Source organism: Streptopelia decaocto, assembly GCF_964273445.1.
Source record: "Streptopelia decaocto genome assembly, chromosome: 20".
NCBI lineage: Eukaryota > Metazoa > Chordata > Aves > Columbiformes > Columbidae > Streptopelia > Streptopelia decaocto.
This window is the reverse complement of record NC_138675.1, coordinates 5,586,140-5,612,755: the sequence shown is the minus strand read 5'-3', so window position 1 is coordinate 5,612,755 and position 26,616 is coordinate 5,586,140. Positions and strand designations below refer to the sequence as shown.

The 26,616-nt window shown below is 44.8% G+C and overlaps 3 protein-coding genes across 3 annotated transcripts; 2 read left to right on the top strand and 1 right to left on the bottom strand.

Annotated features, from left to right (window-relative positions):
- Positions 1 to 382: 382 nt before the first annotated feature.
- B3GALT6 (beta-1,3-galactosyltransferase 6) lies at positions 383 to 4,740 on the bottom strand. The gene has a single exon (XM_082069740.1). It carries the CDS (start codon positions 4,464 to 4,466, stop codon positions 3,432 to 3,434), a length of 1,035 nt encoding a protein of 344 aa, XP_081925866.1. The 5' UTR covers positions 4,467 to 4,740; the 3' UTR covers positions 383 to 3,431.
- Positions 4,741 to 5,300: 560 nt separating this feature from the next.
- On the top strand, positions 5,301 to 15,451 carry SDF4 (stromal cell derived factor 4). The gene is made up of 7 exons (XM_082069699.1): positions 5,301 to 5,499; positions 5,833 to 6,199; positions 9,412 to 9,548; positions 10,014 to 10,127; positions 11,614 to 11,772; positions 13,326 to 13,501; positions 14,042 to 15,451. The coding sequence occupies exons 2-7, from the start codon at positions 5,892 to 5,894 to the stop codon at positions 14,216 to 14,218; spliced, it is 1,071 nt and encodes a 356-aa protein (XP_081925825.1). The 5' UTR covers positions 5,301 to 5,499; positions 5,833 to 5,891; the 3' UTR covers positions 14,219 to 15,451.
- A 1,560-nt stretch (positions 15,452 to 17,011) lies between these two features.
- TNFRSF4 (TNF receptor superfamily member 4) lies at positions 17,012 to 23,500 on the top strand. The gene is made up of 7 exons (XM_082069982.1): positions 17,012 to 17,289; positions 18,855 to 18,977; positions 19,252 to 19,353; positions 19,788 to 19,854; positions 20,291 to 20,520; positions 20,838 to 20,963; positions 21,575 to 23,500. Exons 1-7 carry the CDS (start codon positions 17,148 to 17,150, stop codon positions 21,640 to 21,642), a joined length of 858 nt encoding a protein of 285 aa, XP_081926108.1. The 5' UTR covers positions 17,012 to 17,147; the 3' UTR covers positions 21,643 to 23,500.
- The last annotated feature ends 3,116 nt before the right edge of the window (positions 23,501 to 26,616 follow it).

The following is a 26,616-nucleotide window of genomic DNA, read 5'->3' as shown; positions in this document are numbered from 1 at the left end:
AGTGATAGGACAAGGGGTAATGGGTTCAAACTGGAACACAAGAAGTTCCACTTAAATATGAGAAGAAACTTCTTCATGGTGAGGATGGCAGAGCCTGGCCCAGGCTGCCCAGGGGGTTGTGGAGTCTCCTTCTGTGCAGACATTGCAACCCGCCTGGACACCTTCCTGTGTAACCTCAGCTGGGTGTTCCTGCTCCATGGGGGGATTGCACTGGGTGAGCTTTCCAGGGCCCTTCGACCCCTGACATTCTGGGATTCTGTGAAATAATCCCCCAAAGCGCAGTAGTGTTACAGATCAACTCCATGCTAGTCCGGAATGGAGAAAGATTGGAAATCGGCAGAAACACTGTTAAAGAAAGAAGCTCAACATATCGCTAAGAGTGGATACAATAACACTTCTTGTTCTGATATAATTGTTTTTCAAGAGACAAAGATGACACCATAGTTTTCAAGTACAAAACCATCATAAGCTAGTGAGATGACGTCAGGAAATACAGAACCTAGTCCTGAGAAGCTACAAAAACCAGCCTTCAATTCCTGCTTTTAAAACACTTAAATCTGTACGTTGTTCAAAATGGGCTTTATATTTTGCTTTAGACAAAATGGACTTGAAAATGAAATTTGGCTGGAAATGTTAAGTTCTAAAACTTTAGTGACTCACTCCTGGAATACACTTTCACAATTATTCAGAACATTAACAAGGCTTTCACACGCAAGTTCTTTCTAGTAAAATAGAAAATAAAAATAATCCTGTGCTCGTTAATGTTTTTCTAGGCTTTTCCACACAACATATGGGATGTCTGCTCTCCTAAATGATTCCATTTGCTCTTACAATATGAAAAAAAGTCTTAAAACCTTTTATTTTTGTGGAATTCCTCAATTAACAAGGATTGAGATCTAAGCGCTGTGTTTGCAGGAAGGGGACGTCTGCCAAGAAAACTAAAATCATTCACCGAAGGACTCGAATCTGTCAAGTCTTCCATGTTAATTTGTTTTGCAACACGGGCAAAACATGGGGAACCTCCAAGAAAAAGGGTTTAATGAAGCAACATCCAGGTACGAGGAATTCTGAGCAGTCACCATCACTTCCCAACTCCATCTCGTGTCGGACCCTGGTGGGCACCGGGCCCTTTGGCTCTGAATTCCAGGGTTTCCAGTCTCTTCCCGACACTTGTATGAGAAATTAATCAAGAGAATTGCTTAATTATCAAGTATTTGTACACAAACGTTTTCCACGGGGTCAAATATCAAAGGGGGATCCAGCATTTTGCCGCTGTTGATGTTGCCAGCAAGGAAAAACGCTTTTTTGGGGGCGAGGATGGGAGTTGTGGGTACGGAGAGTCCAAGTCGGCGTTGTAAACGATTTCCATGAACGCAGTTATTGATAAAACGGATAAGAAGCAAATTCTTACCAGCTTGAGAGACACAAAGCGGAGGTTTGATCTGCAGTACCTTAAATAACGGCTTGTACGCCCAGAAATCCAAGCTCTGCTTGATACATAATCATGGATGTTACAGAACCTTCTCAAACAAATTCAAAATGACATTGAACTATCTTATTTTTCCTATACATAATACATTTTCAATAATTATAAATAAATACATTACAAGCATGTAATCACATATATACACACACAATACTAGTGAACCCCAAATGGCAAAGAGATGGGTTTTTAAAATGCTAAAATCAATTTAAATTTCCTGTAATCTTGTTAAATTCTTGTTCTGGAATAGTAGACCTTGCTGAAAAGAGCATCTGCTTATCTGTTGATACATAAGCGTGCGTTGGAATGGACACATGCTAAAATAACTCATTTTTTTCAGTATCTTCCTTGGTTTTAGATTTGTTCACAACTTCAACGTGGAGAATTATCATCCTCTGCAGAAGACTTTTCCTAATCCTCAATAAATTAATCAAAACAAGAGAAGAATAACAGAAAACACTCGACTCCTTTGGTATGTACTGCTAACTGGCTAATTTAAGAAGCAAAAATACCGAGACATTGGCACCTCTTCTTTATTTTTGTCTTTGCAATGAGTCTGTTCCTGCAGGTGGGAGGGACGGAATGAAATGGTATGAAAGTGCAGTGTGCAACACACAGTAAAACTGAGAATTAACAATGCCCTTCAGGCATAAAAGCAAAAACTCTGCTTCTACCGCAAGATCCGTAGCTGACAAAGGTTTCTGGAAGTCAGTAGCTCTGTATTAACACTGGGAAAAAAGTATTTCTGTGTATTAGAGCAGCTGCCATTTAAAAGCATTTGAGTTATAGTCTTACCTAAAGGTTTGAAGATAAATAATGCAATGAAATTGTCTAAGTCACCCATTCTATAGCCAAGGATGTCCTGCCTGTGTTTACTGTTCAGTATTAACCTGTTGCCGACAAGCTCTGTCAGAACTGGAGTTATTTGTAGTGTAGTCAGGATTAAGGGACATTCATTGACATATCACTTGAGCAATTAACTTACATCTCCTGTAAAATGAGTTTTAGTTCCGCTCTGAGCTGCAGTTGGAGAGGAGGAACCCGCACAGTTCAGCTTTGGGGATCTCAGTGACTGCTGGGGGATTAAATCTCCTTAAATCACAATGTAGCTCCTGAACAGAGAGACAAAGTTCTCTTCAGACAGGAATTTGAGGGGGACACCTCTGCACAGCAGCTGCAGGCTCACTTTGTAGTGTAACAATCTGCCTCCAAAATAACATATTCTATATCTCCCAAATACTGTAGCTTATTCACCTTTCTAAATCCAGACTTACTCCATAGCTGCCGGATATTTTATATACATTATGTCCTGAAAACAGGAAAAATCCTAGAGATGAGTTAAACAGAAGGTAATAATTTCGTTCTCGTGAACTGGAGCACTCGCCAGAGAACAGACTGACTCTCCCTCCCTTAACACGAATATCCAGGTAAAATTCTTCCCTTCACTTGACCACCGGTGTCAATAACCAGGCACCTGCTCCCACCCGCAACAGCGGCTCATTTGCAGCCCCGCCAGAACCTTCAGACCTTGCCAAACCAACACTTTTTCCTTGCCAAGAAATAAACAGCAAATGCTGGTTTCACAATCTGCCCCACCATAAAGGCCTGCTGCGATCTCTAGCAGAATAAATCTTGGAATCTGTTAAAGATCTTCCAGCAACTTTTCATCCAAGTTATCTCCCCCAAATTTCCTCTACTATCCATATTTTGCAACATGTTATCCTGCCATATGAGCCTTTCCTTGCTTTTTGTCACTTTTTTTTTTAAGCATCTCTACATCATCCCGCGTCAGCAGCTCTTAGGAGTTTCAGGGTTTCATTGATCATGACGTAACGAATCGTGCAAAATCTTTTTGAATAACTTTGAAGCCCTTGCTACTGGGATTCTCCCCAAGTAACAGTAACCGAGCTCACAGCGTCCACCAACATTCTGCCTTTTCCCCGGCCTTTCAGGGGATTCCATCCTTCCTCTGGCAGCACTGTGAAGGAGGCACTCCCCAGTCGTACATGTAGGAAAGCCTGAGCTTAACCTCCTCCTTACAGAGCTTTCCTTCTTTAGCCAGCGTCTGGTGCTTTTCCAGCATGTCCTCGATGCTTTGCTTATGAGTTACTATGTACTTATTGTTGCACCCTCGGGACTTGTACTCGGTGTCGAAACGAGGGTCGTGCACCCTCTTCACGTCGATGGGGGCCAGCCAGACCCCCAGGGACACATCTTCGCTCTGCCACATGTTCAGGTAGTCCCTGCTGAGGCGCAAATAGCGCACCAGATCTGCGGAAATCACGTACCCGCCGCCCAGGGCGTAGGGCAGGTAGTAGTCACAGAGCACCCAGGCGCTCTCTTTCCACTTGCCGCCGGATTTCACTCGGCCGCGGCCGGAGAAGAAGCCCCAGTAGAGGCGCCGCGGCTCCTTGGCCCTCAGCTCCTCCACCAGCACATCCAAGCGCACGAAGGTGTCGTCGTCGGCTTTGAGGGCGAACTGGAAGTCCAGGTGTTGATCCAGCCAGACGTAGGCAGCCAGCACTTTGGCGGTCAGGTTCTCGTAGGAGTCGCGCAGCTCGGGCAGCAGCAGGAGGTCCCTGTGCCGGCTCTGCTCCAGCTCCAGGCTCCGCAGCTCCTCCGCGCCCAGCCCGCCCGTGCCCACCACGAAGCGGCTCCAGACGCCGTCGTGAGGAGGGCGGCCGGCGGCCGACAGCCAGGTGCTGCGGATGATGCTGCGCCGCTCGCTGTACTTGGGCCCGCTGGTGACCAGCACGGCCAGGAAGGCGGTTTCCTCAGGGGAAGGCGGCGGGGCGGCCGGGGGGTGCGGCCCGCGGGGCGGCGGGACCGCGGGCTGCTGGTGCGGGAGCCCGCGGGGCGCGGGCAGCGGCCGCAGCCCCTCCGAGGTGCACTTGGCCAGGTAGAGCAGGACGGCGCCGAACAGCGAGAGGCCGCCCAGGCCCAGGGCCGTCTTGTGGCGGCACAACAGGCGCAGCAGCTTCATGGCCGCGGGGCCTCGGCGGGGCGAGGAGGCCTCGGCCCGCCCACCGCAGCTTTAGGCGGGAACGGCGTACGGCCGCCGAGAGGGGTCAAGATTCCTGCGGGAAGCCCTCACCGCGCTTCGCCGTCCCTCAGAGGTGGTTTCATGTCTCCTCCCAGACTTTTTTCTCCCTTCTCCTCGGGGAAGCGGCTTGGGGCGGGAGGAAGAGCGGCTCCCTGCCTACCTGCTGGGCCTCCGCCGTGGGCCCGGTGGGTCCCGCCGCTCCGCTCGCCGCCTGCCGTGTGGGGGAAGCGGGGAGAGGCGGGGCCGCGCCCTGCGCCACGTGACCGCACACGGCGGCGCCTCGCGGCGGCCATCTTAGAGCAGGGCAGCGAGGGCGAAGCGCCGCCATTTTGGTTCCGGGCGCGGCGTGTTGCGCCGGTCGCGGTTTTGGGTCACGGTAAAGGGAAATCGCGACAGGTGCCGTTTCAGCCTCGGGAGGGCCGGCCCGCGGCTGGCTGTGCCTCCAAGCCTCATGGTAGTTTTGGTGCCGCCTCTTCGTGGCACAGTAGAGCGCATCAGCCGTGTGGTGTGATTTCATAGGGAAAACGGTCGCTGTTGTGATTTTATAGGGATTGCTAGTGGCGTCTTACGGACAAAAAGCAGGATTTAGGGGCTCGCAAGCGTGTTCACGTTTTTAGCACCCGGAGTTTCCCTTTTTTAACGGGTTGCGCCAACCGCCAGGTCCTGGCAGCTGCGACGGATCTGCCAGGACCCGCTGGGAGGGAAAATGGCTGCCGCATGCCCCTGCCCTACTCCAAGATGGCCGCTCCGCGCCCCTCACGCACGCACGGCGTTGTGACGCACTTCCTCCGCCGCGCTCGCCCGGTTCCTGTCCTCCCTCCGCCGGTTCCTGCGCGGCGGGAGCGGGTCCGGGGTCGGGTCTGTGAGGGACAGCGAGGCCCGGACGGGCCTCCCGGCGGCCGGTCACCGTTCTCAGGGGCTCTGTCCTCCGGTTCCGCAGGGAAGGGGCATAGCGAGCGCCCCGGGGCTGTCGGTGAGTGAGTGCGGCCTGTCCTGGAGCGCTGGGTCGGGCTCTCAGTGAGTGTTTGGGCGTTTGGGTTTCAGTTCTCATCTCCTGCCGTGACGCCTGAAGAGCGTTTCCAGAGCAGAACTAGGCCATTTAAAGCATCTTGTCTTTCAAAGCGTTAGAAAGAGGCTACAGCTGTGCAGGCTGGAAACTTACTCTTTTGTGTTTATTATTTATCAGGCTTTTTTACTCTTTCACCACAAATACTCCTGTGTCTGTGTAGGTTGTGACTTTTAGGAGATGTTTTATTAGTGGCATAAAGTTCTAGAGTTTAACTTGCGTGTGCTTTCTCCTTTTTAGGTCATTTAATCCATTCACAGCAACTTAATCAGCTGACACTTTGAATAAAAAGGGAAAAAATGATGTCAAGACAGGCCTTCCTCTGCGGTTTGGGGTCTCTGTACTTGTCCCTTCTGTTTGTGTTTCTCCTCATGGATGTTTATGCGAGGCCCGCAAATAATTCAGCCCTCAAAGAAAAGGCAGCTGACAGTAAAGATGAGAACGAGATCTTGCCCCCGGATCACTTGAACGGGGTCAAGATGGAGATGGACGGACACCTTAACAAAGAATTCCATCAGGAGGTTTTTCTGGGCAAAGAGATGGAAGAGTTTGAGGAAGATTCAGAACCCAGAAAAAACAGGAAGAAGCTCATGGTCATCTTTTCAAAGTAAGTTAAGAGGACAGCCCCTTTCTCTGATTTCAGAGTAAAATTTGCACGTTTTTTTTTCTGTAATAATTAAAAAGTTTAATGCTGAGGAGCTAGATAAGGTTTGTGTCAGCTCATAAACTGTCAGATGTTTGGAGGTCAGTAAATAGGATGGAAGTCCAAATCCAGCCATACTTTTTGGACACAAGGTGGCAGAATTTGCTTTAGTTTCGTTTTTGTATCTAAGGATTAATTCTGTTAGAACAGCTTAAATTACATTGCTGCTCTTAATGCCGGTGATGGTGTGGGGATGCACATATGCTTGAGGTAAAATGAGAAGGCTTAACAAAGCTTTTGTTCTGCAAGCTTTTCATTAACAGGGAAAAATATCAATAAGGACATGGGCTTTTTTTTCTGGTGTTCTGAGTAGAGGCAGCTAAAGGAATAGACAAACCAGAGTGTATATTTCATTTAGAGTAGACTCCTTTATTATTATGTCTGCTATGCAGACCACTTCATTGCTGGAATACATACAGATATTAAGATTATGCTTAGAAGGTTTCATTTTCTTTATTGCTGTATGTTTAGTGGAAACGTTCAACTCGTGGTTAGTAAATTGTCTTTCACAAATTGCAAATTCCGTTTCTGCCTGTTTGTGGGTTGTCTTAGGAGGCTTAAAGCAATTGCATTCAAGATCAACTTGACTCAGATACTTACTTAAAATTACACTCTGTTGGCTGATCAGATTAGAAAAGCATTTTGAGGAATTTGGTCGTTTTCTAGACCTGCTCTTAAAGGCTGGGTGAAGAGATAAATACCATGAACCTCTGAACACCAGAGTAAGTCACAGGTTTCCAGATGCTTTGGAAACATTTTATTTCAAGACATAAAGAAAACACACGATGTGTTTTTCATCAATGACAGTTGAGGTTTTACAGCTTGCCCGCATGATATAAAAAAGTCAATTAAAACCATCCAGTATTACTGAAAATAAAGTTGAAACATAGAAGAAAAGCTCCCCAAACTGTGTTTTTCTAGGCAAGAAGGTGGATGTGACTGAAGTCACTCTTCACTGGCCTACAGAAGTTGTTTTAACAAGTATTTCCACTTTCCCCTGTGAAATTTAGCACGGTGCAGAAAATCCTGGTCGCGGTTTGTGAAGTCTTCATTTCCTGCCCAGGGCAAGTGCTCAGGTATCTTCAGATCAAGAAAGTCTGAGAGAGGAGCTTACTTGGCATCCTTTCTTCTTCTAATTGCAAAAAAAAACCCCACTTGCTGTAGTCCCCATTTAAATAGTTCAAATTTTCCTAGAATCTAAAGCAAATTTGTCTGCTGTCTGGTGTAGTTCAGGTTGTGTAGGTGTGTGTTGCTGGGAAAGGAGGAGGAAGGATATTGAAAACCATCGAGTGTATTTATGGTAACACGGGTTTTGCCAAATCAATGGCGGTTATGCTGGAATTCAGTCTGCCTCTAAGGGCCCGTTGTCTTGTAAATTAAATTACGCGTCCTGAGCAGAGCTGATAAATTCAAGCACAGAACAAATGTGTACTTTCCTGAGCTAGAAGGGCAATAAATAGGATGTTTTTACCTTTCTCCCCAGTTACGATGTGATTTAGCTGGAAAGTACTGCTTGGAAATAGTAACTTGGCTCGCTTTGATCTAAGGAAACCAGAATGTTAAATGTTGAAGGGGAAAATGCTTCGTTTTCCCTTCTCGATTTTGGCAGCACCTGTTCCATCTCAAACCCCACGTATTTTCACCTGGGGCCACGTGACCGTTTTACTGGTCGTGCCATTGATACTGAAAAATTGCTGATACCGTGCGTGTGTACGTGGAAAGATGTGATACAATATTTAAAACCACTAATGCTGCATTTCTTAATATAGCGAAATGTTGCAGAAGATCAGGTGCTGAGGTTGTTATTTGGCTTAAGCTTTTAACATTTAGCTGACATTTAAAGGCAAATCACATATTTAATAATTTGAGTTTCAATGCTAACACTTCAGTGCTGTTAAGGCAGTGATGCTAACAGATAAAAAAGCCAGAACTGAGCTGGGGGTTTCTGTTGTTATTTTCTTTGTTGTGTTTTCTTTTAACTGAACAAGAGTGCGTTTGGTGTGCTTTAAATAGAATCTTCCCTCCTCAAACGTTAGTGATGTCTTTTCAGTTTTAAATAGTGTTTTATCTTTTTTTGAATAAATACTTAATGATATGCTCAAAAAACCCCCGAAAGTGTCATGGTTTTGGTTTTGTGTTTGTTCTTCAAGTGTAATTTTTATATTAACTTTTTTAATGAAATAAGCATTAATAGGGTTGATGCTTTGGTGGTGTATCTTAATACACAAAAGCAGTATTTGTGGTTCGTCAGGGAGAACAGTGGATTGTCAGATTGGACACTTGCTGCTAATTTTAATCAGGTAGAGAAAGTTTAATTCTGAAGCTCAATAGCACTGAGTACAAACATCCTTTGACAAAGCAGAGTGAGCCTGGTAACTCAAACCTGCTGGGGAACAAATGCATGTGCAGAACTTCTAAATGTGTTAAGAATTAAAAACTATCAGCTGTAATGTGTTACCAGAGATCAAGGTTGTTTTTTTTTCTGCTTACAAGTACAACAGTCAAAGTATTAAATAGTTGGAGTGTCTTTGCACCAAGGGTATTGACATTATGTTTTCAGTGGTCGTGACAGTTGTGATACGATCTAGACAGACACAGGGAGGCGGCTCGTCTGTAACTGCAGAGACCTGGGAAGGTCAAGGTAAAAAGGATTTGAAGAGAGAAACTGAGAGGGGGTTCATGGTTTGAGAGGATGTTGGAGAAGACATTTTTCTAAGTAGTGAAAGTCTGCAGCAGCCGGCAGTTCCCGAACCCGGGGGAAATGAGCTGATGGGCCATGAGTGATGTACTCATGGTTTCCTCTGCTTTAAAAAGTTACTCCAAAACATAATATTGCAATGAGTTCCAGCAAAGTGAAGCACAGCTGAATGTTTTTCACTGAGTAGTAACCTAGATATTGTAGTTACTTAAATTTAATTACGGAATAAATCACTAACTTGTTTACTCTTTAGTTCAATGAATGTACTACTTCTCACAGAGGGTTATAAATTCACTCTTTTCTGTAGCAACCCATGTTTGTTATTTTTGAATAATCAGTTGAGAAGCTGAAAAATATACCACACGTCCCCCTGACCTCGATCCTCGAATCTAATCCTTTTTTTGCTCTTCATCCATAGGGTGGATGTAAATAATGATAAAAAGATAGGTGCTAAAGAGATGCAGCGCTGGATCATGGAAAAGACAGATGAACATTTCCAGGAAGCTGTGGAAGAGAATAAAATGCACTTCCGAGCTGTGGACCCCGATGGCGATGGTAAGATGAACAATTCCTCCGTCTCCTGATGGCGTCTAAACTGGGTATTTGCCAAACCTACTGGCTGCTCTTTGGATGTGCTGTGACGAGATCCACATTCCTTTGGGGTGTGTGTAATCACGACAGGTTTGATCCATACAGAAGACAAAAGAGCAAAGAAGTGTTGTGCTCTGGTCAGCTTTGTAGTTCTGTATCCATTATTTCCTTGCAGTCAGAGGAAATTGTAACAAGTGGCTCTACCAGGGTTGGGATGGGGACAGCGACATTTTCACAAGGCTTATCTGGGCTAAAGTGACATATAAAAGTGAATTGGGTGATAGTTCTCATATTGACGTTCATAAAGCTTAGTGTGATGGTTATAGTGTTAAACTAAAAGATTTTAGCACGTACCGTTTTAATTAACGTGACCCAAGGTTTGTCGTTAAGCATACTCTGTCGTGGCTGAGATGTTGCTCTTTCTTACAGGCCATGTGTCCTGGGATGAATATAAAATTAAATTTTTGGCGAGTAAGGGATTTAATGAAAAAGAGGTCGCAGAGAAGATAAAAAACAACGAAGAGCTGAAAATAGATGAAGAAAGTAAGTGCAGACTGTTGGCGTGTGTTGGCTTTTCTTTTACTTTCCTAAAACCTGAAAGTCGAAACTGTTCTTAATATAAGAAAAAAATCGAGGAGGGGTGTGTGTGCTACCACTGTTGTTTGAATAGGTGCGTGCTTGGGCACTGCAAAGTGTGTTAAAAGTTAATAGCAGATGGTTGCCTAACAATTGTTTCATGTTGCATTTAAGTTCTCTCTAGAGAGATTAATTCCTTAGGTTAGTGAGATTGATCATTTCTTCCGTGTTACTTTTGAAACCTTCATTTGAATCTGGCTTGGTGTAAACACGGCAAGTCCAGACAGTAATCTCCCCTCTTCCCCCCTCCAGAGTGTTTAAATTTACTGTTAAGTAAAACGTGAAGCCTTTGCCTTTCCTTGCAGGAATTAGTCATTTAAAAGTAGGTTATGTTACATTTTCCGTTTATCGAAAAGCAACTAAAATGCAAATGTGTCTTTGAGTTTTCTGGCAGGGAAAACACCTGTGCAGGGTGTTGGATGGCGGTGTGGTTAACTGCAGTTTACGGGAATGCTCATCAGATAAAAGATTTGCTGAATAAGGGAAGTGTGTACAGAATAGTTTTTCTACCTAGGTACCAAGCCTTGTTTGGGAAAATCAAATTAGTTATCTACCGCTTCCTGAGGATGAGAGGCACAACTCATGTTCATACCCCAATGCAGTGTCAAAATGCTCTTTTTCGGTCTGTATAATAAAACACAACTGAATGTGCGGATCTTTGGGCATGTTCTGAGTCTTGCACAGAAGCACATTGCAGTTTGGCCAAAACTAGGGACACGACTTTATTTAACTTACACAGACAACGATGGTTTCAACTGGTGACAGTTGAGTTTCATGTAAAACTGAGTAAGAAGGGAAGGCAAAGGGAGATTGACCTGTGGCTTCCAACATTTGGGGGTGGCTACACTGCAAAAACATAAGCAAATGATTTCTTCTCCATTTATTTGTGTCCTTGGTGTAACTAAACATTGGCATTTGCAGACTTACATTAGCATTTGCAGATTGCCCTGAGATTCATATGAGGACTCTGGAGGATTTCTTTACTCTTCACAAACAAACGTTCTCCGAAGACTTAACTCATCATTGCAACTGGCAGTTCAGAAGTGTAGATGTGACCCTGGGTTTGGTTTCTTCTCCTGGTAACTCAGCAACCAGAAGCTTACAGGAGCTGTTTAAGACAGTTTATTAAATAAATATATTATCTTTATTTTCATTTCCTCATCTCAGTTCAGTTGTTTGGTTAAAGGATATTTCCTAATGTTGCAGCACAAACTAGGTGAAACTAATAGCGGTTTGGTTCCCCTCCGCACCTGCTTTCCCTGGGAGCTGGACTTTAAAATAGCAGATCCATGGGTCACCCTTGTTTAAACAGTTGAGTAACAGGGGAAGGTATCTTTTAAGAACTTTAAATAGGTTGAACATGAGAGCTTAAATGTTTTTCTTAAATTTCTAGCACAGGAAGTTTTAGATAACCTGAAGGATCGGTGGTACCAAGCTGACAACCCACCTCCTGATTCCCTGTTGAATGAAGAAGAATTCTTGTCCTTTCTTCATCCAGAGCATAGTAGGGGGATGCTGAAGTTCATGGTGAAAGAAATCATCCGCGATTTGGGTATGCCATTTGAAAATGTGTTTCTTGGCTGTGGTTTACTGCCGAACCATTTTGTTGGGTTGACATTGTCAGGTCATTGCACTGTCGTTGTCTGAAATTTTGGCGCATCTTACTTGCTCTGTTCTACACACCTTCTAGTGTGATCAGTAAGAAAAAACCAGTTTGTTAGTGCAAATGCTGGAATCTCTGCGGAGTTGTCTGTGCGCCTCTCAAGACTAAATTTAGTGTCTGATTGTTAAATGAACAGCAGAAAATTGTATGTGAGAAAGATATTCTGAATCCAACACCTGACGCTGCTTCACACTGAAGTGCATTGCAGGGTCGCTGTAGCAATGGTAGAAAAGGTTTGATTATTAGAAGGGGGGTGGTCAGTAGGTCAGAGAGGTTCTCCTGCCCCTCTGCTCTGCCCTGGGGAGACCACACCTGGAATATGGTGTCCAGTTGTGGCCCCTCAGTTCCAGCAGGACAGGGAACTGCTGGAGAGAGTCCAGCGCAGGGCAACCAAGATGCTGAAGGGAGTGGAGCATCTCCCGTGTGAGGAAAGGCTGAGGGAGCTGGGGCTCTGGAGCTGGACAAGAGGAGACTGAGGGGGGACCTCATTCATGGTTACAGGTATCTAAAGGGTGAGTGTCAGCAGGATGGAGCCAGGCTCTTCTCGGTGACAACCAGTGATAGGACAAGGGGTAATGGGTTCAAACTGGAACACAGGAGGTTCCACTTAAATCTGAGAAGAAACTTCTTCCCGGTGAGGGTGGCAGAGCCTGGCCCAGGCTGCCCAGGGGGGTTGTGGAGTCTCCTCCTCTGCAGACATTCCAACCCGCCTGGACACCTTCCTGTGTAACCTCAGCTGGGTGTTCCTGCTCCATGGGGGGATTGCACTGGATGAGCTTTCCAGGGCCCTTCCAACCTCTGACATTCTGGGATTCTGTGATTAATAGTAAAATATGATAAAATATGTTAATGTTCCGTGAGGAGGGCATTAATTGCTTTGTACTTCCCCGGTACAGCAACTGTGTAAGAATTGTGACATACAGTCATCAAAGTGGAAAGAAATGGTTGAGGTTTCTAAGAAAATAATGTATTTTTTTAAATTCATAGGTATTGGTACACACGGGGTTTTTTCTGTTGAGTCAGTTCTGATGCATATTTAAAACTGCTGGAACACCTGAATTAAAAAAAAAGATAATTATGACTTTGCTAGTTGTTAGTTAATAAATATGTCTTTTATGGGGGTTAATTTACCCAAATGTCAATACAAGGGAAAGCTGGGTGCAGCTGTAAGAAAACAATTAAAAAGGAAACAAACAAAAGCCCAGCTTGCCATATGGCGTGTCTTTCAGGACCAGTACCATTCTTTTTGCCTATTAGTGTATGACTGTGTGTTTTCTAACACACATTGTTTATACATTGTGTTAACACACATCGTGTATACCATAGTACATCGAGTTTTCCGCTAACCAAATGTACCCGTGACACCTCTGACATGAAAGAATTTCCCATTTTTAATGGGCATTAAGCAAATCCTTTTCAGTTACTGTGTACTCCTGTTGTAGATCAAGACGGAGATAAGAAACTCACCCTGTCAGAGTTCATTTCCTTACCTGTTGGAACTGTAGAGAACCAACAAGCTCAAGATATTGATGACGACTGGGTGAAAGACAGAAGGAAGGAATTTGAGGAGGTCATTGATGCCAACCACGATGGCATTGTCACAATGGAAGAGCTGGAGGTGAGTGTTCCTTAAATACTTGTAGTGTTTTTAAAACCGACTTTAAAAAACTTTGAGTTGTACTATTGTTCTGTAGCCTTTGCAGATTGTTGTTACGCTTTTTATTAAAAAGGAGGGGGAGTTTTCGTAGTGTAACTGTTATTCGCAGGGATGCTTTTAGGGTTTTTTGTCGCTTAGACACTCGTAGGGATTTGGAGTGCATGAAAGCAAGTCACAGGCTTCATTAGGTGCGCGGTTAATGAGACAATGAGTCATACTTTCAGTTACACCAGGAGTAACTGCCAACCTATATATTCATTCAAGAAAAAAAAACAACCCAAAATAAAGCAAACAAAAAAAATCCCAACGGCCAACAAACATGGAGCCCCGGTGGCCTAGAAAGTAGCTGAGATTGCTTGTCTTTCAGAGGTTTAGTTTGGGGTTTTTTTAATAAATATTATTTTCAAGTGTTGCTCTCATAATTGCTGACTTACGTATAGCTAAGGTTCCTAATTCTGATGAGTGCTTAGTGGCTGAAAATCATCTTCTTTCTTGTTTTAGGAATATATGGATCCCATGAATGAATACAATGCCCTGAATGAAGCGAAACAAATGATAGCGGTAGCAGATGAAAATCAAAACCATCACTTGGAGCTGGAGGAGATCCTGAAATACAGCGAGTACTTCACAGGCAGCAAACTTATGGACTACGCACGGAACGTCCACGAGGAGTTCTGACCCCGCTCTCCTGCCCGGGGCTCCGAAGCACTTTCTTGCTTTTGAAAAGACAAAAACCAACTCCCAAACAGACAGGAAGTTCCTTTGCTGCTATCTGTGTCATATGCCTACGGTGTGTTGTCCTACACGTAAAAAACCTTCCGTCCATACGCAGGATCTACAGCTCTGTTGCCTTCGGTATGAGGGGAAAAAGAATGGCCCGTAAATAATGGTGCGGGTTCTGGACTACATGGTTTGTACAGTTAATCCAGCTGAAGTTTCAGCTGCTTTTGGCTCGTTATATTTGATGGAGGCTTCTTAACTATTTAACTCTTCTTGCTGCCCTTATAGCTGCTGACCCGTGGAAATCACAATTAAATCTGAAAGACGTTGGGTTTTGTAATAAAGGGGATTGCGGTTCAAATACTTGGCGTTCTGACCTCATGAGAATATCTGTACGTAGACTGATTGGCTGATCTTCCCATATTTTTTCTCAATGCATCTCAAACTACTATAATTGCGTGTTGTTGGTAATTCAATACAAGTTCTCCCTCCATCGCTGAACTATTGTTGGGAGCTGTGGGGAAGAACTTATTGTAAAAGTGACAAAGAAAACTGGTTGTGGTGTGACAGGTTCCGTGCTTGCTGCAGTGGGCATGTGAGAGATCCGAGATTGCTTGTCTTAAAAAGTCCAGTTTCATTCTAAAACAACAGGGAAGGTTTCTTTGAGGACTTAAATATGTTGCACAGAGCAATGGGATTCACCCAGGTGTATGATTACTACGTAACTAAAATTCATTGTTAAAACTAGTGTAATTACCTGCCTCTCTGCAAATGAATGACACTGATGAACTCATGAATGATGAAGGCTTTGCTTTTGAGCTGCTTTTGCCAGAGCAATGTACAGTCAGCACTTGGAAAGCTCGTTAATACGGCTGGTTTGGGGTAATCTCTGAAAGCATCTTGCGACACAAGGGTCACATCCACTACTGGCTAAACCAGAAAACTTCTTCTTACTCCGGTTCCATCCTCACTGTAAAAAACCCTCTTTCTGAAGGGTTGCCTGAAAAAGCAAGTGAGATGTTATATTTGATTAAATTTATTCTCTTAATATAATGTAAATATAAGTATTGTTGTCTGTTTCTGTTCCAGTATTCCCTCCCTCTCTCCCTCGTTTTTTGTTGTTGAATGCCTTGTCTCAGAGTCTTTTTATGCCCTTAAATCTTTTTTCATTAAATACTTGTTTCCACGCTTTGGAAATATTGCTGGGTTTAGGTCTGTCAGTGAGTGGGACAAAATATCAACTCTTCAGAATTCTATGATTTTTGGAAGAACTGCAAGAGAGGGATCAATTCAGTTGATAATCTCATGTTAAAATGAGTTTAGAATTTGAGTGGGCAAGTTCTGTCTTGTCACACCTGATGATTAGAAGGCAAGTGCAGCTGAAATATGATGGTGACATTTGGAAATATATCTGTCAATAGAGGCAAAGATTATGCACACACAGCCTTAGTTTAATTTTCTGATAACACGAGCATGGAATCCCTTGAGAAATACACAGTATTTAGCCAGCAACTGCAAAAATATTCAAGTATGTAGTGTTGTTGCGGTATCTGCCACACGCCTGATGAATCTGAAGCTTGAGGAACAACGGTGAGAACTGAACTTTTAGTGTATGCATGGAGCTGTGCACCTTAATGTGTTTTCTTTTTCCTTGCCAGAAATCAGGATCACATTTTAACTAAGAGCTGTCAGGACTGCAGGGTGAGATCTGGAGGTACACGACATTATTCCTGTCTTGGAATTTTAGAAGTTCAAACTATTCTAGTTTGTCCGTAGTCCTATTTATTTTAAAAACCAATTCTTAAAGCATTTTCTATGCACTCAGTCTTTCTCAGATTCTTGCAGGTCCTTTCCCATAGGGGAACCCTCACTTGCCTGTGATCCCTAAGGAGCAGAGTCACTATTTCTGCAGGTTAATTCGCTTCTGAATGTTCTGCTGTCCCAAACAACCCTCCTTTGCATTTAGATGTAAGTTGACTGTAGATCTGCTGTGTCTGGGAGGTCTGGCTGTGTTTTTTAACAGAAATAAACCATCTTTGATTACTGTAGGATGTCTTTTTTACTTGGGCCTTTACGTAAGAGTCACTCAAGTCTCTTAGAGCTGGAAGATCTAAAATTGCGATCCCAGATGAATTGTTGCGGGCTGGCACAGCTGGGTGAGGTTCCTCCGGGGCGTTGGATTCCAGAGCTAACGTGCTTCTGCGGAACCAAGTAGTCAGTGTCTGGTATGTGAATATTGCAGCTTTTGCTTTCAGAAAGCGCACCTCTGCTGGAAGCCTTTATTTCTGTGCCAGCAAGTGGCAGAGGTGACAAAACCTCTGTTTTGGGGTCACTTGTCTTCAGTGGCGACGCAGTGGTCTGACATTGAGCTGAAACTGAGACTGCAAATGCTTCTTGAGCTTTTGCTGGCTCTTCAGGGCAATGCCAAGTTGACCCATCTGTCGGTGCTTCACCTTTTAAGGAGCAAACTGACGTGGGCTGCCTTTCTTTTTACCCGTGACTCTCATCGTAAAGGCTTTTGGATGTTACCTCTGTGTTGCTTTAATCCTCCTCTTTACAGTAACAAGGCTCAGCTCATTCTCCTGGCGTTCAAGGCTCATGCTTTGACGCTGCGTAGGGAGGGATGGACCCGACTGGAGCCGCTCTGCTTTAAGGATAGAAACCTCAGGATTCTTTGCAGCCTGCTGTCTTCCTGCCTAAGAAGATTTGAGTTGCGATCTGCAGAAAATAAGTTTGTGAGGTGCGGGAAAAAGGATGGGGGCGTGGAGCACATGCTGGGAATTTCCCAGCACTGACATATGAATTTGTTCTGCTCACCGGCAGCGCAGAAACGCTTCTCCAAGAGTTCGCCACCATCAGAATTCTGCTGGGACAGTAGGGCTGCATTATGGTAGCTGTAGGTTTCTACTTGCATTTTCCTACAGTTTTGTTCTTGCTGCTGGCAGTCGTTATTACTTATTGCTTAGGATTGGAATGCAAAGAACATCAATATCCTTTCGGTGAAAAATGCTGCAACGACTGTGCCCCTGGTAAGTGATTTTCATTGTGTGTTGGTTGTACTTGTTTGCTGTAATATCTGTCAGTTAATAATCCACAGGTGGTAAAACCAGCTTGATGGAAATATCATTCAAATATAGAATGGAGAAAAAAGCAATTGATAAGGAGGCTTTCCTATCAGTCTAGACTGAAGAAGATTATTTCTATAACATACTAAATTTAGGAATCCTCTTTGAAAGGGTTACATGTTCTTCAACTTGTTTTGTGTGGCTCATCTTCCTCACTGCGGCTGGGCTGTTTGCATCGTATTAGCTGAGAAAAGACAGTCGCGTTCTGTTAGTGCCCTTTGCCGATCACACAAAGCAGCTCAGAGACCTTGCATAACAACGGAAAACTTCAGGTAATTAATTCTGTCGCTAAATAGGGTTTTTAAGCTTTCTTCTCTGACAGGGTTTAAACTAACGACTTGGTTGTTTTTGAAGGGAAAAGATTGATTCACAGAGATTAGCAAAGTGTAACGTGAAGAAAATGTATTTGTTTCCTCCCTTCTTATCGCAGAAATGGATTGAGTCTGAATTCTGGGGTTTGCACGCACAGGGGGGTTTTATTCCACAATCTGAATATCTCTGAAAGCTTTGCGGTGTTGAGAAGCACAAATGCAGAATAATATCAAACCTCAAATGCTTTAATATCTGGGATTTCATCATAGTGGTGAAGAGTAACCACAATTTGCAGGTAATATTGCTCTTGAAGGGACAATCCTCTTAACAGAAGGGATTATTTTTAGTACTAATTGTGGTTTTAGTACTCATTGCTCACCTACAGAATGGGAAAATGGAGAACCCAAATGAAAGCAGCAGTCTGTGAGCGTAGGGATGTATTTAAGCTCAATGTGTGAAAGCCGTAGTCATTAAAGCTGTCGATGGTTCCTGTGCTGTATGGAGAGAAGCTGGTGTCTCACGGTTTAGGAAATGGAGCTGGAAACCTCTTTGATGTTGGGTGCCCATATGGATATATATCAATACAACCGGGTTATTTCATGCCTAGTGGGCTTCCAGAATGCCAACAGGAAGATACTACGAACATTTATCCTTGACTGCATCACTAGTGAATTTTCTGCAAACCTGAGCAGCAGCATATTTGTACCTGTTTGGGGTAACTTTGGGTTAACTTGCATGATTTGTCTCATAAGGGCAGGCAGGATTTGTCATAAAGCCACGATATTGCACTGGAGATCAGACCTACTGCTATGCTAAAACTTGTTTTCTTTTCTTTTCTTTATCTGTGACACTGGCTGCAAACAATGTCTAAACCATATGAAAAGGTGGTCTGGGGGGGTGATATTTGGGGTCTGCTGGGAGAATCATTTGGGGCATCACCGCAGCTCGCAGCCCTGCTAACCCATTTTCACTGCTTGATCTCCAGTGATGCTGTGGGTCAGAACTCGTAGGGATTCTGGCACGTCTCAGTGTTTTCAGCCGGAGTTGTCAGTGGAACCATCACTTTCCGGACATGCTTTCATTCTAATGCACGAAAACGAAGAGGGTTTCCTTCTGATAGTGATCAGCTCCTCCTTCTCACACGGTCTCTGTTTCAGGTGAAAGGATGAAAGACCGCTGCACGGCCACAGCAGACACGGTCTGCGTGCCCTGCCAGGACCAGTTCTTCAGCAGCGAGCACCACCACAGCTTCTGCAACAGCTGCACCATCTGCCAGACCTGTGAGTCAGCTGCAGGGCGCTCGTTTCTCGATATGAATTTGGGGGGCAATCAATCTGCGTGGGCTTTCTTACCCTTACGTCTTCCTCAAAGGCTGATGTCGTAAAAGCTGTGGCCATGTCCAAAGATTGGGTTGGCATTTTGGTAGCTGATACCTCCAGGCTGCTGCTGCTGGAATTGTTAATAAACCATTGTTTCTACAGACGGGCACCGAGTAATTCTGTTTCTTTCTTACTTCTCGTCCCTCACTTGCCCTTTGTTCTGTTGTTGCTCTAGGGAAGGGGAGCGTGGAGCTGAAGAAGTGCGAGAAGACTTCTGACAGGCTTTGCATGTGTCGTGCGGGTTACATGCCTGTTGCTGGACATAAACTGGGAAGCGGTGAGTTAGTGATGTGTCGGACTCTCCAGACTCTTCCCTCCACTTCAAATGAGGTGGTTGTTATTTCTGGTGTAAAAGCTGTTGTCATTTGTCTCCTTGATATCTCCACACAAGTGTTATAGCAGGGTAGTTGTGCAAACTGTTGCTCTGCGATTCCTGAGATGTCCAAAATCTTAATGCTCTCCTCGTTAATACCCATAATCAGCCAGCAGAGAAAAGGGGAAACCTTGCTGGCTGCAGACTACAATGACCCACTGAGTGTGTTGTGTTACTTCTGACCCAATGACTGTGGTTTTCAGAGCCTATGGGGGTTTTGTTGGGTCTGTTCTATAGACTAGACCACTACTATGATAATTAGTATAATCACTGTGTAGCTGTTGTTCAATTATTTTGCTAACTGAACTCAAATTCTGCCTCTTTTTCTTTTTTTCCAGTATGCACACCATGTCCAGAAGGGTCTTATTCCATAGGGAGAAATGAGAACTGCCAGCCTTGGACCAAGTATGTATCGCTGATCCTGACATGTTCAGAGCCGCATTTTGGCTTTACTTGAGCAATCCGCCCGATTTGAAGCATCCTTCTGCCTGCTGCCCTTTCTCTTCAGCTCTGCCAACAGCAGTATTCTCAGCCTTTTTGTTTTTTGAAGGCCGGGATGTTTTGTTTCTGTAGCAAAAGGTTCTCTTGTTAAATGCAGCTGTGCCTCAAAGCTCTTACATGTACAGATGCTAAGAAAAACAGTTGGTTGTTTTTTTCCAGTGATAACTTTGATTAGCTTACTTGTTCTTCACATACCTGTAGAACCCAGGAAAGGTGAAACCCAAGTTTATATTGTTAAAACAAGGGTTGTAATGTTCACTCACTTGTTTCAGTGAGATCACTTATAAAGTCGTTACTGCGACTGTTTGAACCACCACACTCATTTATTTTACATTTCTAGCTGCAGCGTTCTTGGGAAAACTACTCTTCGACCGGGGACAAAAACAGCTGATGCTGTTTGCAGCAACCACGTCCCGCAGGCAGCGACCTCCCCGAGTGCAGCTCCTGCTTCCAACCTCTCCACCACTGCCCGCAGCATTAACACGTCTACTGTGAAGTTCTCCCTGTCCGGACCCAGCGTGGTTCCTTTCCTTTGCTCGGACACCAACAGCCCCGCAGCGACTAACTGGGGTAAGGAGAGGGAACAGCCACTCTTGTCTCTCTATTTACTAAGAGCTGCTTAGGAATTTTCACATAAAACGGGTATCATTTGAAATGCAATCACACTGTTTCTCTGTATTTTGCACAGTCTTTCAGTGAGACGTGCAGGATTCCGGATTTCTCATTAGTCTGCTTGGCAGCTGGGACTTCTAGGCTTTGTGGCTCATGTGACTTAGTGAATTCTAGGTTCCTGCTTTTGAAGCTGAAAAGCCATAAAACTCCAGCCGGAACCATGAATCTTTTCTTGCATATTCTTATTTTTTCTTTTTTTTTTTTTTTTTCCCCAGGGTCTTTATCACTGATCCTTATTTGTCTGACATTGCTCATGGTGAGTGGAATGTCCATCCTCCTGTTGATTATCCAAGCAGCTAAAAAAGGGACCAAGAGGAAGCCTTGTAAAAACAACCATCAGGGTGAGTTTCTGTTTGTGGGGGGAAACGTATTGGAAAGAGAATAACCAGCGCCCCCTATCTGAACTTTGATAATTGTTTCAGCCATAATTCAGTCTACCTGGTGAAGCAGCACAGTGCCATTTGCAGTTCATACCAGTGGTTTATCCTCTAGTTAGTCCTGATGCACCGGAGGTTGTGGTGTCCCAAGTTTGTGTTCCTACAGAACATGCCATGCAGAAGGAGTCTCTCTCTCTTTCTTCCATTTTTAACTCCTTCTAGCTTTTTACCACCTTAATCCCTGCAAAAATGATATAATGATTTTGTGCAGGGATTTTGACTCTGTGCAAAGAAGATTCAGAATCATATTTTAAAGAGTATATTGTGAATTGTCTTGAAGTGTCTCCTGCAAACACAGGGTTCTTGAGTCAGCCCACAGCTGCCTCATATTCCATTCACACAGCAATGGTAAAGTCTATTTTCACTATTCCCTATACTTGGTGTTTCCTGACACTGACTAGGAAGACAAGCACTGACCCAATGTCACTCATGGGTGTCATCCATGAAACTAGAAACGTTCCCTTTTCCTGCCCCTTCTACTCTGTACAGTATTTGTTTTATTATCTGTCTTTCAGAAAGGAGCTTTCGAATTCCTATCCAGGAGGAACACGTCGACTCCAATTCTAGTCTCATCAAAAACTGACTCTGCATTATGTTGCTGTTCCCTGCGTTTCTGAGCCGGTTGATTGTCACAAGTAATGAGACAGAACATTCTGTGGCTATAAAGACGTGGGTATCTGTAACTGTTTAACTGCACTTCAGTTCCCATGGGTCTTGTTGAGCGGCCCCTTTGGCATGAGGACCCATGGGAGCAGCTGTTCTTGGTGGAATCGTGTGATTATTTCTCTTAGGGTGACCCTGTGTTGCCAGGACTGAGAGGACGTTGTCCTCTGTGCATTTCTAGCCAATTCTGTATGTAGTCATAGGAATTTGTCTCTTTTCAGTGCAGGAATCTCCAGCGTTTCAGTCTGGTTCCCAGATGAACTTTCCTCTCTCCTGATGGACCCAGCCAGCTTCCTTTGCGCTTCTATTTATACAGGTTATTTGTTCTTGGTCACGCTGAGTGGTGTGTGTCAGCTGTACCCCCCGAGACAGTTGTCATCGCCGCTAACTCTTGTGCTGGCCATGCACCGGAATTGCACCTGAATTCTGGTGCTGGCCATTAAGTGACTGTTAGAGATGGTGACTCAACGCCACTTCTCTCTTTTCTGCGTTTCTTCAGACATTGAGAAAAAAACAAGATATTCAGCAGTGTCCCCATTGTCAGGCCAATGAATGGAATCAGTCATGATCACCAGGTGGCTCCAGATCTCCAAGTGTTTGGGGTTCTCCATGGAGATCTTCACGTGTGTGGAAAACAGAATATGTGGGTAGCCAGAAGGCAAAGGGAATGGTAATTTCTGATTAGAATGTTATTAGTGGAAACTGCAGTTCAAAACGGGGGTAGGGAACCACTTGTCTGCGCTGTAAACTTCCGAGGTTGCCATGTCCGACTGACGTTTCACCCACGAGCCCGGCGCAGCCGACACGCCGTGCGCGTCCTCATGCTGGACGTCCCGTTGTGCCAAAATAGCGGCATGGCTGTCATCGGCAAGTCGAGCTGGAACATCTCTGCAGTAAAGCTGCTCAGCTTAAACCGCTTCGGTGAGACTCGATTCCTTGCTGTGAGTGTAGGGAGAAACCCACAGGCACGTTCGGTTCCAGACGGTGTCTGGATTTGGGGGAAGTCTGTTTATGTCTGGGGTTTAAGAGCATCTACATGAACACTTAGGGGTTTTTTCCTGCTGAGAAGTGATGATTTTGTGATGGTTTAGAAAAGTATCTCCTTAGATGTTCTCTGCTAACAGCAAGAGCTGAATTCTTAACCCAGTGCTGACTGTCTGGGCCTTCAGGGGTTGTGTTTGAGCAAAGATCGTGGATAGATGCCTCAAATATGCTCTGACAATTCATCTCCGTGATCACCTTGTGCATGCTGGAGCCTGCACTGACTGGAGAAGGGTTCTTGATTTGGACTCTGTGCAGTTAAAATACCCGAGTTGGTTGCCTGTGCGCTGTATGAAATGAATTTGACTTCTCTAACATTTTTTTCCATGAGTTAATGGGTCTGTAGTTTTGGAAAGCGTTCAAGTTTTAGATAGCAAGTTTAAAATCTAATGGGTCTGAGAGAAACCTGGAGTGTAACTGTGCATAGCTTTTGATGTAATTTAAATACCTCAGTGTAAAAGTTCAAGAAGAGGTAAACTTGAAAGTTCTAGAAGTGTTTTTCTTCAGTAAATAACTAATTAGAAATGGGTATTTTATGTACACAGCGCCAATGTGCAACAGGGAATGTATTCAAGAGCACAACTGGTGTCTAGAAACATGTTTTTAAACATATGTTTTCTTATATGTTATACATATGGTGTACTTAGCGATGATTTCCTATTTTGAAGCGCATATACAATGTATATAAACGTTTGTATTATATACGAGATGTCATAGTGACTTATTGAAATAAACGGTGGTGGAGGCACCTGTATGACGTGTGTGACCGGAGGGTCCAAGCGGGCACAGAGCTCGCCCGGTGTGCGTGGTTCTCACGGCAAGCAGGGCCACCAAATGGCCGGTGCTGTGTGTTGGCCGGGTTTGGGTTCTGCCTCGCCCTGGCTTCCCGTGCGACCGGAGGAAACCGCGCGTGGTGTTTTGTCTGTAAATCTGCCCCGGCAGCCGTTCCCACCTGAGTTTCTGGGATGTTGAAGGTGATGAGGCTCAGCCCCTTTGGAAACGCTGTCATGAATGTGAACACAGATGTGCTGTGGTCTAAACGGTGTCGTCTGGCGGTGAACTGGATGGCAAAGCGCAGCGGATCGGTCTCAGAAACCCATTCCAGGGAGCACCCAACGCATTCTCAGAAACGACGCTTATCGAGCTCGTCACCTCGGAGCCAATAAAGCAAAGTGCCGTGTTTCCACGTAGCTGCGCGAGGTGCCGATAACTAACGAGCTCTTGGAGGTCGTGGGCTGGAGGATGAGAACGCAGATAAGCTGTTGGCTTGCCAGATGTGGCCTCATCACCTGTTTCTACGAATCTGACTTATTTTCTGCCCTCTGGCAGCTGCGCAGGAAGATGCCCGAGTGCTCTGTGGTTTTGTGCCTTCCTCCAGCCTCCCGAATAGGAGATTCCCCGCAAACCAGGGCATGGATGGTTCCCCGTGCCTGCGGGAGGGACCGACGCTGGCCCTGCAAGCACAGGTAGGGTAGCTCAGGACAAGTTGCATTTGCTCCTCAGCACCTGGAGAACCCAAGACAGATAATTCAGCATCCTGTGGCCAAAGGTCTTTCCCAGCGAGACTTGCAGGCTATAATTGCTGTTCATCTGCTAACACTTATCTGTGTTGCTGTGGAACTGCATCCACTCTCTGCGTGATGTATAATCCCATCAGAGGAGTTAAACCGCAATAACATTTGATAGGATTTGGAGGCACTTATGCTTTGATTTTTTTGAGGATTTGGGTGTTGGTAGATTGCCAGTTTAAATATATTAATGTACACAAAGGAATAACAGGGGGGTTTTTTTGTTGCCATGTTCAGTCTTGTCGGTCTTCTGTGTAAAACCTGCTTGGATCTTTTTGTTCCAGTCCTCCGTAAAATGGCAAAAAGTAGTTAAAAATAGGCAGAGAATCTTGAACAAATTGGCGCTGCCTTCTGCCCACGCTTGTGTTCCTACGGCCAGAAGTGAAACTTCCCCTTCTCAAAGGTGCGGGGCCGCTGTCACAGAGCAAGTTCCTGCTTTTGAACCATTCAAATTTCCCCTTTTTCAGGCCCTTGAGAAAGAGTTGATGTTGTGCAGCTTCGTCTAAGCTGACAAAGATAGGGCTGTGCTGGAAACTTTTTCCAGTGTAATATATCTGAGGTGTCAGACTTTTTGTTCTGCAAACCGGTGCTAACTCTGGTGTTAGTGTGAACTGCATTGGCATTTAGACTACTTGGGAAACCTATATGATTTGGACATTAAATACATCTTGGTTGCCATGGAGCCACTTAAGCCACAAAAAACAGGTGGAAACCCAAACAAAACCTCAACCCTTCTTGTCTTCGGGCTTCCTATCCATGATATTTTTCCCCCGCGTATGAGGCCGTCACATTTGGCTGCCCGGAGTGTTAACAGGGCTATTGGTTTTAAATGGAGGCTTGTTTTGCTAATTGCATTGCTGCATTCGATTTTGGAGAAGAATTAGGACAAGGAAAGATGATATTTGAGAGCCACGTTGGAAAAAACGTATATAAATGAGTTGGGTTTTGCAGTTCTTGAACACTCCTTTCCGATCTTGTAGCTCTTGAATGCTCCTTTCAGACTGTAGATTTGGCAGATAACACGTTTCTGTAGTTGTTATAATCTATAAAAAAACCACGCCGCAGGTCCATAAGTTTATGCTTTTTATGTTCACTTCCTCCCTTGTCTTTTTCTTTTGTTGGTTTTCCCCTACCAGTACATGACAAGTTTCTGCGTGGCTGCGCAGATCCTTTATCTCCTGCGTCTTCTCTTCACATGCTCCTGTGACTTTGAAGAGCATCGCGGTGACTCAGGTTTGCCATGAAGAAAGGTCACACCTGCTCTTCCGCGGCGCGGGGAAGGAAACACACGGCTCGGTAGCGTCAGGGACTCGGGGATTTTACCTCTGTCTGGTTTGGTTTCCCTCTGAAATGTCAGTTTGTTGCTCCCCGGTCTCCGCTCCGTTGGGATTGTCCGCAAGGAGTCACCACTTGAGGTGGCCGAGATGTGCAACCGTCCCCAAGGTGGCAGGGAGACTCGTTCCGTGGGCTCCAGGGCTCCGATGTGCTGCAGGGTTCTTGCTCAAAAGAAGCATCCAGGCGTCTTTGCAAAACCCGGATTGTTTTGGGGTGAGAATTGAACTTGTTTCAGGAACCCACGTGTGGCACTACGAGTCACGTTTGCTACTCCCGTGCCCCGAGCCGTACCAGGCGGGGTGTGCAGGGTGGTAATTCTGCCTGGGTGACAACAGAGGGCGGTCGAGACGGGCTTCACAAGCACCCCAAGATCTGGAAACCATGGGGCAGCCAGTCCTGCCCTCTGCAGAAACCCAAGCCTGGCCTAAAGCTCAGCAGAGCTCAAAGGAACACAACGATTTCATCTTCTAGTTTCAGGCTGCAGATAAATTATTTGTCCTTTGTATCTATATCGATATCGATATCTGTATCTATTTAACTTATTTTTTAGAGTGTTCCTCTGTGCTTTCTGCAGCCCATCAGAGCTGCTGTTCTACCACAGGTTCCCTGGTGCGGCAAATGACCTTGTGTGGGTAGCACCTTTTATAGCTGTCACGACATAGTACAGGGCTCTTTACTCAAAGACCGACTGACAGTTGTTTCCCAAGAGCACAGACGAGATCCGTACAACAGAACGGGGATCCTGTAGCTAGCAATGGAGTTTTTATACAGTGGGATGAGAATGACTTACGAGGTGGAGCTTACATGGCAATTTATACATCGACCAAACTAACATTAGTCATTCAGAAATGACGTAGATTTCATGTGAACCACCTCTTACTTGCAATGGAACCGTATGGTTTCTTTGGTCACCCATTGTGGGTAATCAGCAAAATCTCAATGTCAGGAAA

Coding starts and splice junctions, on each gene's coding strand:
- TNFRSF4 (XM_082069982.1), top strand. CDS start 17,148: ATGGTAGCTGTAGGTTTCTACTTGCATTTTCCTACAGTTTTGTTCTTG. Junction 18,978..19,251: donor CTGCACCATCTGCCAGACCT/GTGAGTCAGCTG, acceptor TTGTTGCTCTAG/GGAAGGGGAGCGTGGAGCTG. Junction 19,354..19,787: donor TGGACATAAACTGGGAAGCG/GTGAGTTAGTGA, acceptor CTTTTTTTCCAG/TATGCACACCATGTCCAGAA.
- SDF4 (XM_082069699.1), top strand. CDS start 5,892: ATGATGTCAAGACAGGCCTTCCTCTGCGGTTTGGGGTCTCTGTACTTG. Junction 11,773..13,325: donor AGAAATCATCCGCGATTTGG/GTATGCCATTTG, acceptor CTCCTGTTGTAG/ATCAAGACGGAGATAAGAAA. Junction 13,502..14,041: donor TCACAATGGAAGAGCTGGAG/GTGAGTGTTCCT, acceptor TTCTTGTTTTAG/GAATATATGGATCCCATGAA.
- B3GALT6 (XM_082069740.1), bottom strand. CDS start 4,466: ATGAAGCTGCTGCGCCTGTTGTGCCGCCACAAGACGGCCCTGGGCCTG.